At 29.5% G+C, this 14,127-nt stretch overlaps 1 protein-coding gene across 1 annotated transcript; it reads left to right on the forward strand.

The window, feature by feature from the left end:
• The first annotated feature begins 6,619 nt into the window (after nucleotides 1-6,619).
• On the forward strand, nucleotides 6,620-13,264 carry LOC112024897 (wall-associated receptor kinase-like 8). The gene is made up of 3 exons (XM_024057540.2): nucleotides 6,620-7,530; nucleotides 11,825-11,938; nucleotides 12,951-13,264. Exons 1-3 carry the CDS (start codon nucleotides 6,642-6,644, stop codon nucleotides 13,022-13,024), a joined length of 1,077 nt encoding a protein of 358 aa, XP_023913308.1. The 5' UTR covers nucleotides 6,620-6,641; the 3' UTR covers nucleotides 13,025-13,264.
• The last annotated feature ends 863 nt before the right edge of the window (nucleotides 13,265-14,127 follow it).

The following is a 14,127-nucleotide window of genomic DNA, read 5'->3' on the forward strand; positions in this document are numbered from 1 at the left end:
GTCTTAGACCTACCTCAAAGTTCACAACAATCAAGAATATGGCCAAAATCATATTCCTTTAGCTCCTCGAACTTCCACACTAACCAAGCAAAATATAAAAATAAAAATAAAAACCTCAAATTTAGGGCTATGGACTACTAAATTTGACTGAAATTTTGAATAATATTGAAATTCCAAAAACTCAATCTTCTCCTTTTCTTTTCTCACAATTTCTAATCAACCAAATAGATAAAAGAGCAGAGTAACTGAGTAATATACTGTTATCTTATAAATAAATAAAAAAGGCACGTGGAATTTGAGTGGATCCTCAATTTATATATATATATATATAAAACAAAACAAAACAAAACAAAAATCATGGAATGCATGAGACTCCAACCTACCAAATCTTGTAAACCTTAGTTCAACAAAACAAAATATAAACCGTATCAGATCCTTTTATTTAACAGCAATAAAATCATCAAATTATTGTAGCAATATTACTATTTAAACGAAAAAAAAAAAAAAAAAAATCAGCAATACAAATACATTCACTCAGCCAAAGCAAAAATTTTCATCCAACCAAATCAAAACATTCCTCAATTTTCATAAACTGCCAGCTTTGCTTTAGGCTTGAACTCAATATGATTGTATTGGATTAATTGTTGTATAGAGTTAAATTTGTTTATTTCAATGTAATTCACTAAATAAATGTCCAGAAAAAACAGTAATCTTAGTACAAAGCTAATTACCTTGATACATGCTAACTACTTACTAACTATGACTAACTATTACAGTACATCAATGAGCATTTTATTACTAAATACAGCAGCACTAAATTGATGCAGAAGTAGCTCTTGAACAGCGCAAAAGTCCAGAATGACAAACTTGTACACTGGCAAGAGGCATAGCGACAATAGCGAAGATAGTTGGAACATAGCAATGTGCAACTTAAGGCTCTAATAGTATTGTACATTAAACTCCAGTAGGAAGCATGGATAGCAAGCCATTATGCATCCATCATTTCAAAAGCAATATAGTATATGGTACAATTTAGAACAATCCAAAACCTGAAAGTATATGGTACAAATTTAAAATATAATTTCAACTAAAGGAGAATTATTATAGTGAGTTTTAATTGGTGAACTATCTAAGGAATAATCTTTGATCAATTCTTTTCCATTATCCAGGGCAACATAAAAATAAATAAATAAATAAATAAATAAAGAGAAAATGCAATTCCCCTATTGGTTGTGTTTTAAAAAAGAGACATCGATAGTCTTATTACTTTTTGGTATTACTTTTAAATAAAATAATTCAAGTTAATAAAAAGTTGATAAATTATGAAAGTTATCAAAATTGTGTCTATTGAGTTTTAAAATATGGTTACAATTTGAGGGGGAGTTTTTTTTTTTTTTTTTTTTTTTTTTTTTTTTTTTTTTTTTTTTTTTTTGTGGCTAAATACAAATAATGAATTCGACCCGTAGATCTAAACCCAACACAAAAGAAGAAGGATAGTTTGTTCAAAAAAAAAAAAAAAAAAAAGGAAGGATAATAACTACCTTTAATATATTTAATAACTATTTTTTTATGGATAATAACTACCATTAATTATTATAGAAATGTGGCTTAGGGTCTATAGCTGCGTTTTACAAACACAGCTATAGCCCTAGTTTTTTTGTAGTGCGGTGTTAAATGCTAACAATTTTAGCTCCACCTATGTGGATGCTCTAAATAAAACTTTAAAATAATTTAAAATTAAATTATTTATAATTTGTATTTTAGTATTATGTCAATACAATGCACAAATTAGTTTAAAAAATTATACGATTAACAAAAATTCAAAATTTATGTAAAAAACATTTTACAAAATATTAATGAAATTATTAAAAGAATTAGTGTTATTATGTTCATCTTGTAATAACTACTTTTTTATGGATAATAACTACCATTAATTATTATACCACTATATTGTAATAAACATTTTTTTTTTCCTTTATAGTGTTGTTATCATATTCATCATCTTGCCTAATCAATTACATCTAAATCAATGTTATCATGTTCATCTTGAGAAATTATTTCTTCATTGATATATATTTTTTACTTCATCATCAAAATTTACTGTGTTATTGTTATTTTATATATTTTAATAATTTTATATTTATATTTCTTCTTGGAATTATTGCTTATTAGACTTAAAAAAATAATAGAAAAAGTAAAAAAATAATAATTATATTGTTATTTAATACCTTATTCATAATATAGAATTTAAATTTGCAAATATTAAAGTGAAGTGTTAAGTATGTAGTTCAAATTTTGTAGTAGAAAAGAAAAAAAAAATTATGGACATGTTATTTTATTTGGCTTAATTAAGTATCTCAATAATTTTGTATTAAAAATAATTCTAATAACTTGTTGGACTCAAAATCACAAATTTTAACCCAAAAAAAAAAAAAAATCATTTTAACTCATATATATATATATATATCTATATATATATATATATATGTATCGTACGATATGTACAATTTTACAACACGTTATGATTAATATGATATGCACTTTTATATATATATATATATATATATATATATATCATACATTTCACGAATACTTATGATAAGGAACTTTTGTACACGATACGAGCTACTATAGTAAATATACTAGTTTCTATATCAATAATAGGCAGTTAGATAGAACCAATCGAGACGTTCTCTTGAAGCCATTTGTATTGTAATTTCAGATTGAATGCAAGAGTTTACCTTTCTTTCATTCAATTGATTTATACTTTATATGCGTCGTTATCATTTACAACGTCCACTCATATGAAGGTAATTTAGAAACCACGTACTATATTCAAACTAAAAGGTTGAAATATCGATATAAACACACAAACCAATTAAGGCGTCTTCCAGAATCAAATTAATTCTAACAGTTCTTTGGTTATGACTTTTCTTACTTTTTATTCTTCAAACTTTTGGAAAATGATCAGAAGGAACTCACCAACTACCGCGTTTGTTAAAAACAAGACTTTAGATTGACAATGGCTGCATTTTTTTAAAACACCGCAACAAAAACTCAGCTATAAATCCGTTTTTTAGTAGGATCCTTTTATCGATAGATAATGACTAACATAAGTAAATAGTACAAATTAAGAGGCACTTTTCATTTTTGTTGTTTAGGATATCTATATATTTAGAGCATTCACATCAGCTTTTTTATAATTGTGTATAATTGTGTAAAATAGAGCTACAGTATAAATTTTACACATTTTGAGCAAAAAAACACCCACTGATGTGTGTGTAAAAATGTGTAGAATTGTGTATATATTTACCTGAGCTACAGTACCCGTGTATATTTACACAGGTACTGTAGCTCATGTATTCATTATTTTATATTTTTTTCTCTCACTTCTCTTCTTTCTCCATCTGACTTCTCTCTCTCTCCCTCTCCCTCTTCCTTTGAACGGGACAAAACTCATCGACCACCAACCACTGTCCAGCCACCACCACAACAGCACCACCCACCACCGCAACCTAGCAACACCCACCATCACCACCGCAGCCAATCACAACACCTTAAAACACAAAATTGACCCAAAAATCAACAGAAAATTAAACTAAAATCAACCCAAAATAAACAAAAACACAAACCAAATTCAAAGGAAACCCAGAAAACCGAGAAAACCCACTTTGCCTCAACCCAGAAAATCCGTTTCACCTTGACCCAACTTCATCTCAACCCATTTCACCTCAACCCAAAAAACCCATGTTTCGGTCATGGGTGAGATCAAGCAAAAGCTTTAAACCCAAAAAACTAGTGATTCTGTCTTGTTGGCGATCATATTACAAGAGAGAAGCGTTGGGGTTTTGGCTGGGTCAGATTGAGAAATTGAGGACGGAGATCAGATTGCAAGGGAGATTCCACACGTATTCTTTTATGGGTTGAGGGAAGGAGATGAGGGAAGGGGAGAATACAGAGGACGGAGGTGGTTGGGTCTGAGAGAGAGACAGAGGCAGTGAGTGAAAAAATAATAAAAAAATGTAAAAGAATGTATATTTTATTGAATAAATGTGTAGAATAGGTAAACTGATGTAGGTAATTTGTAAAAATGAATGTGTAAAATAGAAAAATGAGGTTTTAAATGTGTAAAATAGACAAATTTTTTCACATACTGATGGGAATGCTCTTACAATGTACTTATAATGTAAATTTACAAGATAAAGACACAAAAAGTGATAAATGATGTACTTATTTGCAAAAAGTGATAAATATTGTATACTTTTTGCCAATATGTATAACATTTGCCATTTTTTGTTTTCCGCAAGTAGGGTCTGAAAGAAAGAACTAACCTTGTTGTCTATTTCATGGCTGCCTAAGATTTAATTCTTAAGAAAATTCCACGGACAGCAATTTAGGCTTGCATGTTGGAATATTATTACAGCATTAATTGTTTCTGTCCGCTTATAAAGTCCAAGTAAACGAAGGAACAAAATTTCGTGGAGGGTGCGGAAAAATATCTTGTCTGGCTATACTTTTTCTTGAAAGGCTATATGTAATTATGGTATGCTTTAATTGTACGTTGTACTGTAGGAGACCTAGAAATTGATTGCAGTACTGTACTGGAAATGGCATCTCGGCTCGAGCCTTCCTTCCCCGTATAAACATGGAGGTGCTGGAAATCAAAATGCCTAAAATAATTCAAGTTAATAAGAAGTTGATAAATTATGAAAGTTATTGAAATTGTGTCAATTAAGAAGTCTTCCAGAATCAAACAAATTTCAACGTTTCTTTGGTGATGACTTGACTTAGTTTTTATTCTTTCAAACTTTTATGGAAAACGTTAGGAAGGAACTCCTTTTATCGACAGATATTGACTGGCACAAGTAAAGGCATATATTAACTACACCCTATTTACGATAAGTGATAAGTATTGTTGTCGGGTATAACATTTGTCCTTTTTGTTTTTCTCCGATGTAAACTTACATTGCAAGCAGAGTCTACAAGAAAGAACTCAACTTATCTTGTTATCTATTTAAGCGTGTGTTTGGCTCCAAATTAAAAAACTAGTTTATTTTATTATTTAACTTATTTTTATTACTATTTATGGGTCCTATTACACTTTTTAGTACTATTTATAGATTCTACTATACTATTTCAATTAACTTTTATCTTTATCTACAGTACTTTCAACAAAAAATTTTCACTTTTAACAAAATAAGCAGATCCTAATCAGACATTGTTAAGAAAAATCAATCGACAGCAATTTAGGCGTGCAAGTAGGGGTGTGCATGGGTCGGGTTGGGTCCAGTTAAGGAGATATTCATGAGTCTTATTGCACTTTTTGGTACTATTCATAGGTCCTACTATACTATTTAAGCAAACTTTTATCTTTATCTATACCACTTTCAATAATTTTTTTTTTCCATTTTAACAAAATAAGCAGATCCTAATCAGATCCTGTTAAGAAAAATCAACCAACAACAATTTAGGCATGTAACTATAAGGGTGTGCATGGGTTGGGTTGGATCGGGTTAAGGAGATATTTTGACCCAAATCACCATGGTGGGTTAAAAAAATTCAACACAACCTAACCCATCACATAAGTCCAACCCAACCCAACCCACATGAGTCGGGTTGGATCGGATTGAACTCATGGGTTGGACAATTTTTTATTATTATTATTGTTATTAAATTGAGTAAAAAAAAATATAAATATATTAAAAAAACCCAAAGATTAGTATTAATATAACTCCTTAAAGACAAACAACACTAATGATTAAACAACAATAGTAATTTACTAGGGTTTGAGTGAACTAATTGACTTTTATATAGAATAGGATGAGATGATTATTTTAAAAAATTTATTAATTATTTAATATATTTTAAATATATATTAAATATATGAGTGGGTCAAGTCGGGTTTGGAATTTTATGACCAAAACCCAACCCGACCTGCTATCAAAAAAAATTTTGTAATCCAACTCAACCCAACCCAACCCACCAAGTCCTAAAAACTACCCCAACTCAGCAGGTTAGGTCAGGTCAGGTCGATTTTGACGGGTTAGCGGATTGGCTGTACACCCCTATGTGCAAGTTAGAATATTATTATGCCAGCTGTGATTTTGTGACTTCTGTCCACTATATGAAGTCCAAGTAAACGAAGGGACAAAATTTCGCAGAGGGTGCGGAAAAATATCCTGTCTAGCTATACTTTTTCTTGTATAATTATGGTATGCTTTAATTGTACATTGTACTGAAAGAGACCCAGAAATTGATTGCAGTGCTGGAAATCAAAATGCCTAATCCGTATAGTGGTCATTCTTAAAATAATTCAAGTTAATAAAAAGTTGATAAATTATGAAAGTTATTAAAATTGTGTCAATTAAGAAGTCTTCCAGAATCAAACAAATTCCAACGGTTCTTTGGTGATGACTTGACTTAGTTTTTATTCTTTCAAACTTACGGAAAACGTTAAGAAGGAACTTTGTGACTTCTATCCACTTACCAAGTCCAAGTAAACGAAGGAACAAAATTTCGCGGAAGGTTCAGAAAATAAATTGTCTAGCAATACTTTTCTTGTGAGGTTATATATATTGGTATTTACAAAGGCAGGGCATGTATCGTTTGCTTTGTAGTACTGCAAAAGATACAGAAATTAAATGGGTGTGCAATTTGTAATGCGTGTTACTTTCTTACTTCTTCTGACATATGGATTAGCAGAAGCAGCAGCAGCACCACCACCTATGGCAATGCCCGGTTGCAAAGATACCTGTGGAAATGTTAGTATTCCATACCCGTTTGGAATGACAGCCGGTTGTTACTTGAACGACTGGTTCAAAATTGATTGCAGTACCGGAAATGGCAGCTCGGTTAGACCTTTCCTTCCCAGCATAAACATGGAGGTGCTGGAAATCAAATTTCCTAATCGGTATGATTTTCTTTCCGGTTATTCTATTTATGAGCCAGGAATCGTTCGAGTCAAGATGCCAATTATTATTTCTTCGAATTGCACAAGTACGGGTCCAAGCAATGGTGGCGTGAATATGACGGGGAGTCCTTTTTACTTCTCATCCTATCGGAATAAATTTATTTCGGTTGGTTGCAACAATATTGCCCTGATGACCGGTATTGATCCTATGGTGCGGGTTGGTTGCAATTCTGATTGCGACAACAAAACCATGATAGAAAGGGAAGCTAAATGTTCGGGCTTCAACTGCTGCCAGACCAGAGTCCCTTCTGGGAATCAAGTATTTAATGTATCTTTCAAAAGTAAAGATGAGGAAAATAATGGCAACGAAAAATGCAAACATGCATTCCTAGCAGAAAAGGAATGGTTTGACTCAGACATAACAAATCCTTCTTACGAAATGCCGTTTTTGGAACGCGTTCCCGTGGCGCTGGAGTGGACAGTGTCTAACTTTTTAAACCTAAGTTCATCCGGGGCAGCTAGACGGAAAGCAGAATGGTTCTCAACAAGTTACGGCGGCAGGCAGTATATTTGCCGTCGTGGATATGAAGGAAATCCTTATCTTTACACAGGATGCCAAGGTAAACTTCAATGACGTTTAATTATATATAACTATTAATTTATCAAAACTAATATTTTTAATTTCATGTTTTATTATTTATATTAAACAATAGGATTTTCACTTTTTATTATAATCTTGAAATTTTTTCATCTAGTAATGTTTTTCTATAATTTGAATTATTAGATCTTATTGTCATATATAATCTATATAATGGATTTAAAAAAAAACATTTAAAATTATAATATTATGAGATAATAAGGAAAAATATTTTCTTTAATCTCCTTATATATTTTTTTATCGGATGTGAATTTTGAATATATAATCGTTAGATTGCGTGTTTTTATTATTTAGTCTATGCTTGCAAAATTTCAAGAAGATCAAATATCAATAAATATATCATCAGTCAAATGTTTAAATTTTAAGTTTTTGTAATCTAAAACCATGCACAAAAAATAAGTTTATTGATCAAATAATAAATAACATCCAATTTGAATGAAATGTAACATGTGTGTTAAGAATATAAAGAACATGCAATTTGACAGTTAGATTTTCAAAATTCTCATACAATAAAAAATATAAGAAGAATTTGAAGAGTTTATCTCCAAACTAATTTGGAGAAAACCTTGTTCAAATAATAAATAATTTTTTTCTTTGGCAAAATAAGTGTATGAAAGATTAAATAAACATTGTCTTCTTTTTGCTATATGTATAGTATGAAATACGTTCAAATGAAACGTGAACGTATTTCATACTATACATATTCTCTTGTATATTACTAATTACATTTTTGAGAATTTTATTTTTTATACAAGATAAAATTTCTATTCTAACATAATTTAAGTGTATATGTACATGTGTAAAACTCCCTCTTGATAACTTAAACCTCGGTCTTTACCCCCCACACCCCACAAGTATTTATACTTGTAGAATGACTACTGCATCAAGGGTGTGCAGTGGTATATTTTTGAGAATTAATGCTTAGTATTTTGTTGAAATTTTTCACAAAGAGTAATTATATATATTAAATGAAATTTTGTTAGGTTACATCAAGGGGAACAAAAGATAATCAACTAGAGTGGATGCCAAAAGATAGCGCCAAGCTATGACCCATATCTGTGATCCATCATTGAAATTGAGAATATCCATTTCAGGATGAAAATTTCCTTTTTTTTTAAAAAAAAAAAAAAATTAAGAATACATAATACCACATCATTTTAAATTTTATTCAAGAATTATATCTGAATTAAATAACATATCATCACATATTAGATTTATTCTAAAATAAATTATCAATTTGAAAGAACTCTGTCTTTATTTTTTTAGTGTACTAGATGTGTATGTATATATATATATATATATATCTCAAATAGTTAGCATATTTAATAATTGCATTTATTACAGAATGACAACAGCATCTTAATGATTCAAAGTATCCTCGCTAGCTATATAAACCCTTTATAATACAATAGAAGTGCAGTTTTCTATAATTGGTATGTGTTTTTCTCTATCACAACAATACTTTAAACAAATGCCTCACTATACTCCCACAAAAATAATTGACTTTAATCAATTTTCGTCACCTATATCCTTTAGAATAAATTGAGTGCCCATTTGTAATGATATGTTTAGTAAAGCTGTAAATGAATCAAATTTTTCATCAACAACTCGAGCTTGACTCAAGAAATTTTTATATTTTTTATTTCTTAATTTTTATGTATGTTTATTTAGCAAACAATTCATAATTGAAACTCAATTTTAGATTCAACTATTAAATGAGTCAATCTCAAACATAATAATATATATGTGAACAAGCTTATGAATATTTGACTTGATTTAAGTAATATAATATTATTTGTTTATGTGTATACATAAATTCATAAAATTTCAAAGTATTACAAATTTATTGATAAGATATAAATATCATATTTTGTAATAAAATTATATAATTTTTAACAATACAATGTTGACAAATCTATTTCTTATAAGTTCATAAACAAAAACCATTCTCTATAATAAACTGAAATTATATAATTTCAACGCTTTTTAGTTATAAATTACTAGCATAAATTTATTACAAGGTGAAAAATTTTAGTTGCAAAGTTAACTATATATGAAAAGTGAAAACAAACCAATTCAATTATTTAGAAACAAGCTTGAGTTTGTTTAACAAGAAAATAAACTAAACTTAAATATGTAATATAGTTTGACAATGAGACACAATTGTTGAACAACAATAGAAGCTTTAACATTAATTATTATAATTTGAGGCTAGCAGAAGCACATGCACATGAACTAGAAAATAAAACATCCACACAAGATGTGGCTTAGCCAACTGCATGCCTACATCCACAGCCAACACTAATCAACAATATCTAATATCAACTATATGCATTACAACGACTTTAATCAACACTCACAACTCACACAAAAAACACTCACAAATCTCACAAATACACAAACAAAACCTCTTACAAACTCAAACTCACAATCTGAAATCCTCAATACAACCAATAATTCTCTCTCACTCACATAACAAACAAACTCTCAATATATAACAGAGAGTAATCTATCAACCCCAAAATCTACCAAACTATTCTCTGAAGAAACCCACTTCTGTTTTTCTAGGAGACTTTCTCCTCTCCCCACATGGAAGGAACCTCAGGAACAAGCCATCAAACCCTTTGCAAAAACGCATATTTATAAGGCTTCAATCTTATTCCTTAATGGACAAGAAATACCCAACTACTTCTTTATCGAGAAAACCCAAATTAAAACTAATTAGAAATATGAGGTAACATTAAACAAATTGAATGGACAGTCCTAAACTTTAACACTCAGTATATCTTAGCTCAACTTTACAACACTAATTACTAGCAACACAATCTTAAAATATCAAATATGTTAATTAGATCTTTAAAAATTTATACTTTACTTCTAATGTTAAACATTTTCATAAACTTTGCATTTCCCATTATATGTAATAATCTAATATATACTAGGAAAAATTGCAAAATTCCAATTATATGTAATAATTTTCCTATATAATCAAAAATGTAAAATCTAAATTTGACCAAAATTCATTTCAATCCTCTAATTTTACCTTCTTCTTTTTTTCGATTAAGTCCTCTAAATTTCAAATTTATTTAATTTAATCATTCCTTCATTTCTCTGTACAAAATTTTCCATTAACATCATTTCTTAAATTAAAAATTCCAAATTGTTTTTTTTTTTTTTTTAACTATTCATAAAATAGATTCATCCAAAAGATATCAAAAGTAAAAATTTAGCCAAAATTTTCTATAACTTCTCCCCAACCAAACAAAACCAAATTATTTGATCCACAAAAATTCAAAGTTTTTCCCTTTTTTTTTTTTTTTTTTTTTGTTTTGTTTTGTTTTTGGGGAGAGAGTTAAAAACTTCTAGAAAACTAAAGCAATTTCGAGTTGATCGCCATTCACTTATGATTGGCTCCGACCACCTTTTAGTTTTTACTTTTAGCTTTTGACTGAGCCATAATGTTCTCTTGGTGGTTTCTGTTTAAGTTTATTGTCTGCTTATGTTTTCCACTTCTTGCAATAAGGACACTAGCAAAAGCATGAATTTTTGTTTGGGAGGCCGAGTTGTGATACCAACATTTTAGTCATGATAATCTTGAGGGTTCCAAGAAGTAGCAAATTAAATGTTACTTTTTGAAATCTTGGGATTTAATTTGTTACTTTTAAAACTATAGGGTATACTTTCTTTCATTTTAAAATTTCAATGTTTAATTTATTAGTTATGAAAGTACATGGTCCAATTTGTGACACCTCTTAACTTATAGGGTGCAAAACATATATATATATATATATATATATATTTAGAGAACCATTGCACTAACTCATATATTTGGAGGGCCAACTCCAATTTTTATAAGCTAAATGTTCAAAATGCTCAATATTTTTACATACTAAAAAAGGATTTTCACCCCCTCCCCCCTGTGAGTGGTTCCGACCCTGAGTAAGGATGCTTAAGACCCAAGACAATGCTAGTAATAAGGCTGTTTGAGATTTATTAATCTCCTAGTATCTAACCCAAATCAATCTTGAAGAACGTCTGGTGCTTAGAACCTTTGAAACCTCTTTGCCTATATGAGTGAGCACCAAAGTGCCCAAAATTTTAATGAATTTATTAATTTTTCTGTCAAAATTCTACTAGATATCATATGGATGAATGTGAAGATATGTAGGCTGTAACTTGTAAGCACCAAATGCACCAAATATTGCACCCAAAAATTAATGAATTTATAAATTTGCATGTTTTCCTATTCCTGTCAGATATAAATGAATGCGAGAAAGACAATACATGTCCCAACAACCTCAATTGTGAGAATACAGAAGGCAGTTACATTTGCAACAAGCAAGAGTCTCCATTGAAGGTAGCCATTATAGGTATGTCCGTATGCTCATTAAATTTGGAAAATGAATAAAGTAAAAAATAATAAGATCATGGTTATGTGACTAAGAGGTGCTATAGCACATGGTTCGTTACATCTACCGTTATCAATTGTGCAAAAATATTTTGATGGTAAATTTAATTATTTAATAACTTTTTTGATACAATGATAGATTACTGATTGTCTTAAAAACTTTTTTTTTTTTTTTTTATAAAAAAAAATTATCTTAAAAACTTAAACTATTAAAAAATCATAAATTTAATCATTTAATCACATCATTTTAATAAATATGGTGTTTATAATTCTAATTATCATTTAATTCTCTTAGAAGTCTTTTGTTTTTCAACCATTGGAAAATGTGTTCCATCTTACTTCTCTTTTTTACTTGGCAAATAAATTTTTACATTTAGTTTATTGGTTTTTCTTAACTCAATAGAGCATGACAGGGATTGACTTAATCCTACCTTTCCGAGCTATATCATGGAAACAACTTTTAAAAAAATAAAAATAAAAATAAAAACTATATTTAATTTTTGTGCTCTTGGCAATCTAACACCAAAAGATATGATCATACCTCGTATAACTTGATAGTTTTAGACAGGTGAGGTATAGATCTAGTGTTCAGTTGCACTAGACTCATTAAGATTATAACACGTGTCCACTTTTGAACACATGTTACCATCTTAGCGGGTTCAATACATTACATGCACTGAACCTAAACCTCACTCATTTTAGACTATTATTAGCTAAATTGTATTACTCATTAGAGCATTCACAGTGGGAATAGCATATGCCATATGTTGGTAGTATTTAGCATTTAAGCCCTAAAACCCCCCAACAGCCGGTCTTGGAAAACTTGACTATTGCAAAAAAAAATTGCAATCTAAATGTATAATCGCATTGTAGTATAATTGTAAAACTAAATAATAGTTTTTTATTTTGAATCTGACTTTTTCTCTCTCTTTATTTTTTGTGTTTTTCATCTCCTCTCTCCTTCTCCACAATAGCCCCTCTCTCTCTCATCATATCTCTCTATCATTGTTGGCGTATTCTAGCGTGGGTTGCTCAAGCACACCGATGATGGGCTATGATTCTTGCTGATGATGGGTTGTTCAAGCTTGGTGAAGATGGGTTGGGTTTTGTGTGTTGTGGTGCAATGGAGGAAACGTTGATCTAGTGGCGGCAGTGGCAGTGTTGATCTAATGGCGGTGGTGCGATGTGTGTGTGTTTTGATCAGCGTTGATCTGGGTTTTGCTCAACAAGTGTGTTTTTTTAATATTTGGGTTTTGTGTATTGTGTTTTGATTAGGTTTGATCTGGGTTTTGCTCAACAACTGTCTAGGTTTTACTTATATATATTAATAAGTAAATCTATATATATATATATTATAATAATAATAGGTAAAATTGAAAGAAAATCCAATTAGATTTCAAATTCGAATTCAATTAGAGTCTCATTTTGCACCACGTGTCCCATCTAATCTAAGTTTTTAAATTTTTATGCCAAGTGAGTTAATTCAATATAAAAATTGGATTTCAATTAGAGTTTAATTTTACGACATGTGTCCTATCTAATTTGAGGTTTTTAAGTTTTTGTACCAATTAAGTTAAATTAGTGTAAAAAATGAGAAGTCCAATATAAGTAAACTATTAAAAAAAATTAAAAAAAAAAACTTAATTTTTGAATGATTTTATATTTATGAGCCCTATTTTATTGTAGAACATAAAACAATTCAAGTTTATGAGTCATCTATATATATATATATATATATTTTAATAAGTAAAGTTGAGAGAAAATTTAATTAGCTTTTAAATTGGAATTCAATTAGAATCTAATTTTACACCACGTGTCCCATCTAATCAAAAATTTTAATTTTGTGCCAAATAAGTTAATTTAGAGTAGAAAACGAGAAGTCCAATATAAATAAATCATAAAAAAAAATAATCATATATCTAACACTGTATATAAAATTAGAGGAAGAGAGATTTTGAATGATTTTAAATTTATGAGCCTTTTTTATAACTAAAAACAATTTATTTGGCACAAAAATTATATATATATATATATATATATATATATATGTGGGGCCCGTGGGCCTGATAGTCTCAGCAATTGTATGGTCCTCGGACCCAAGCCTATGGTAAAACTATTCACACCATTATAACTGGGTACTAGACAGAACCA

The sequence above is a fragment of the Quercus suber genome, unplaced genomic scaffold (assembly GCF_002906115.3).
Source record: "Quercus suber isolate HL8 unplaced genomic scaffold, Cork oak 2.0 scaffold_271, whole genome shotgun sequence".
Lineage (NCBI taxonomy): Eukaryota > Viridiplantae > Streptophyta > Magnoliopsida > Fagales > Fagaceae > Quercus > Quercus suber.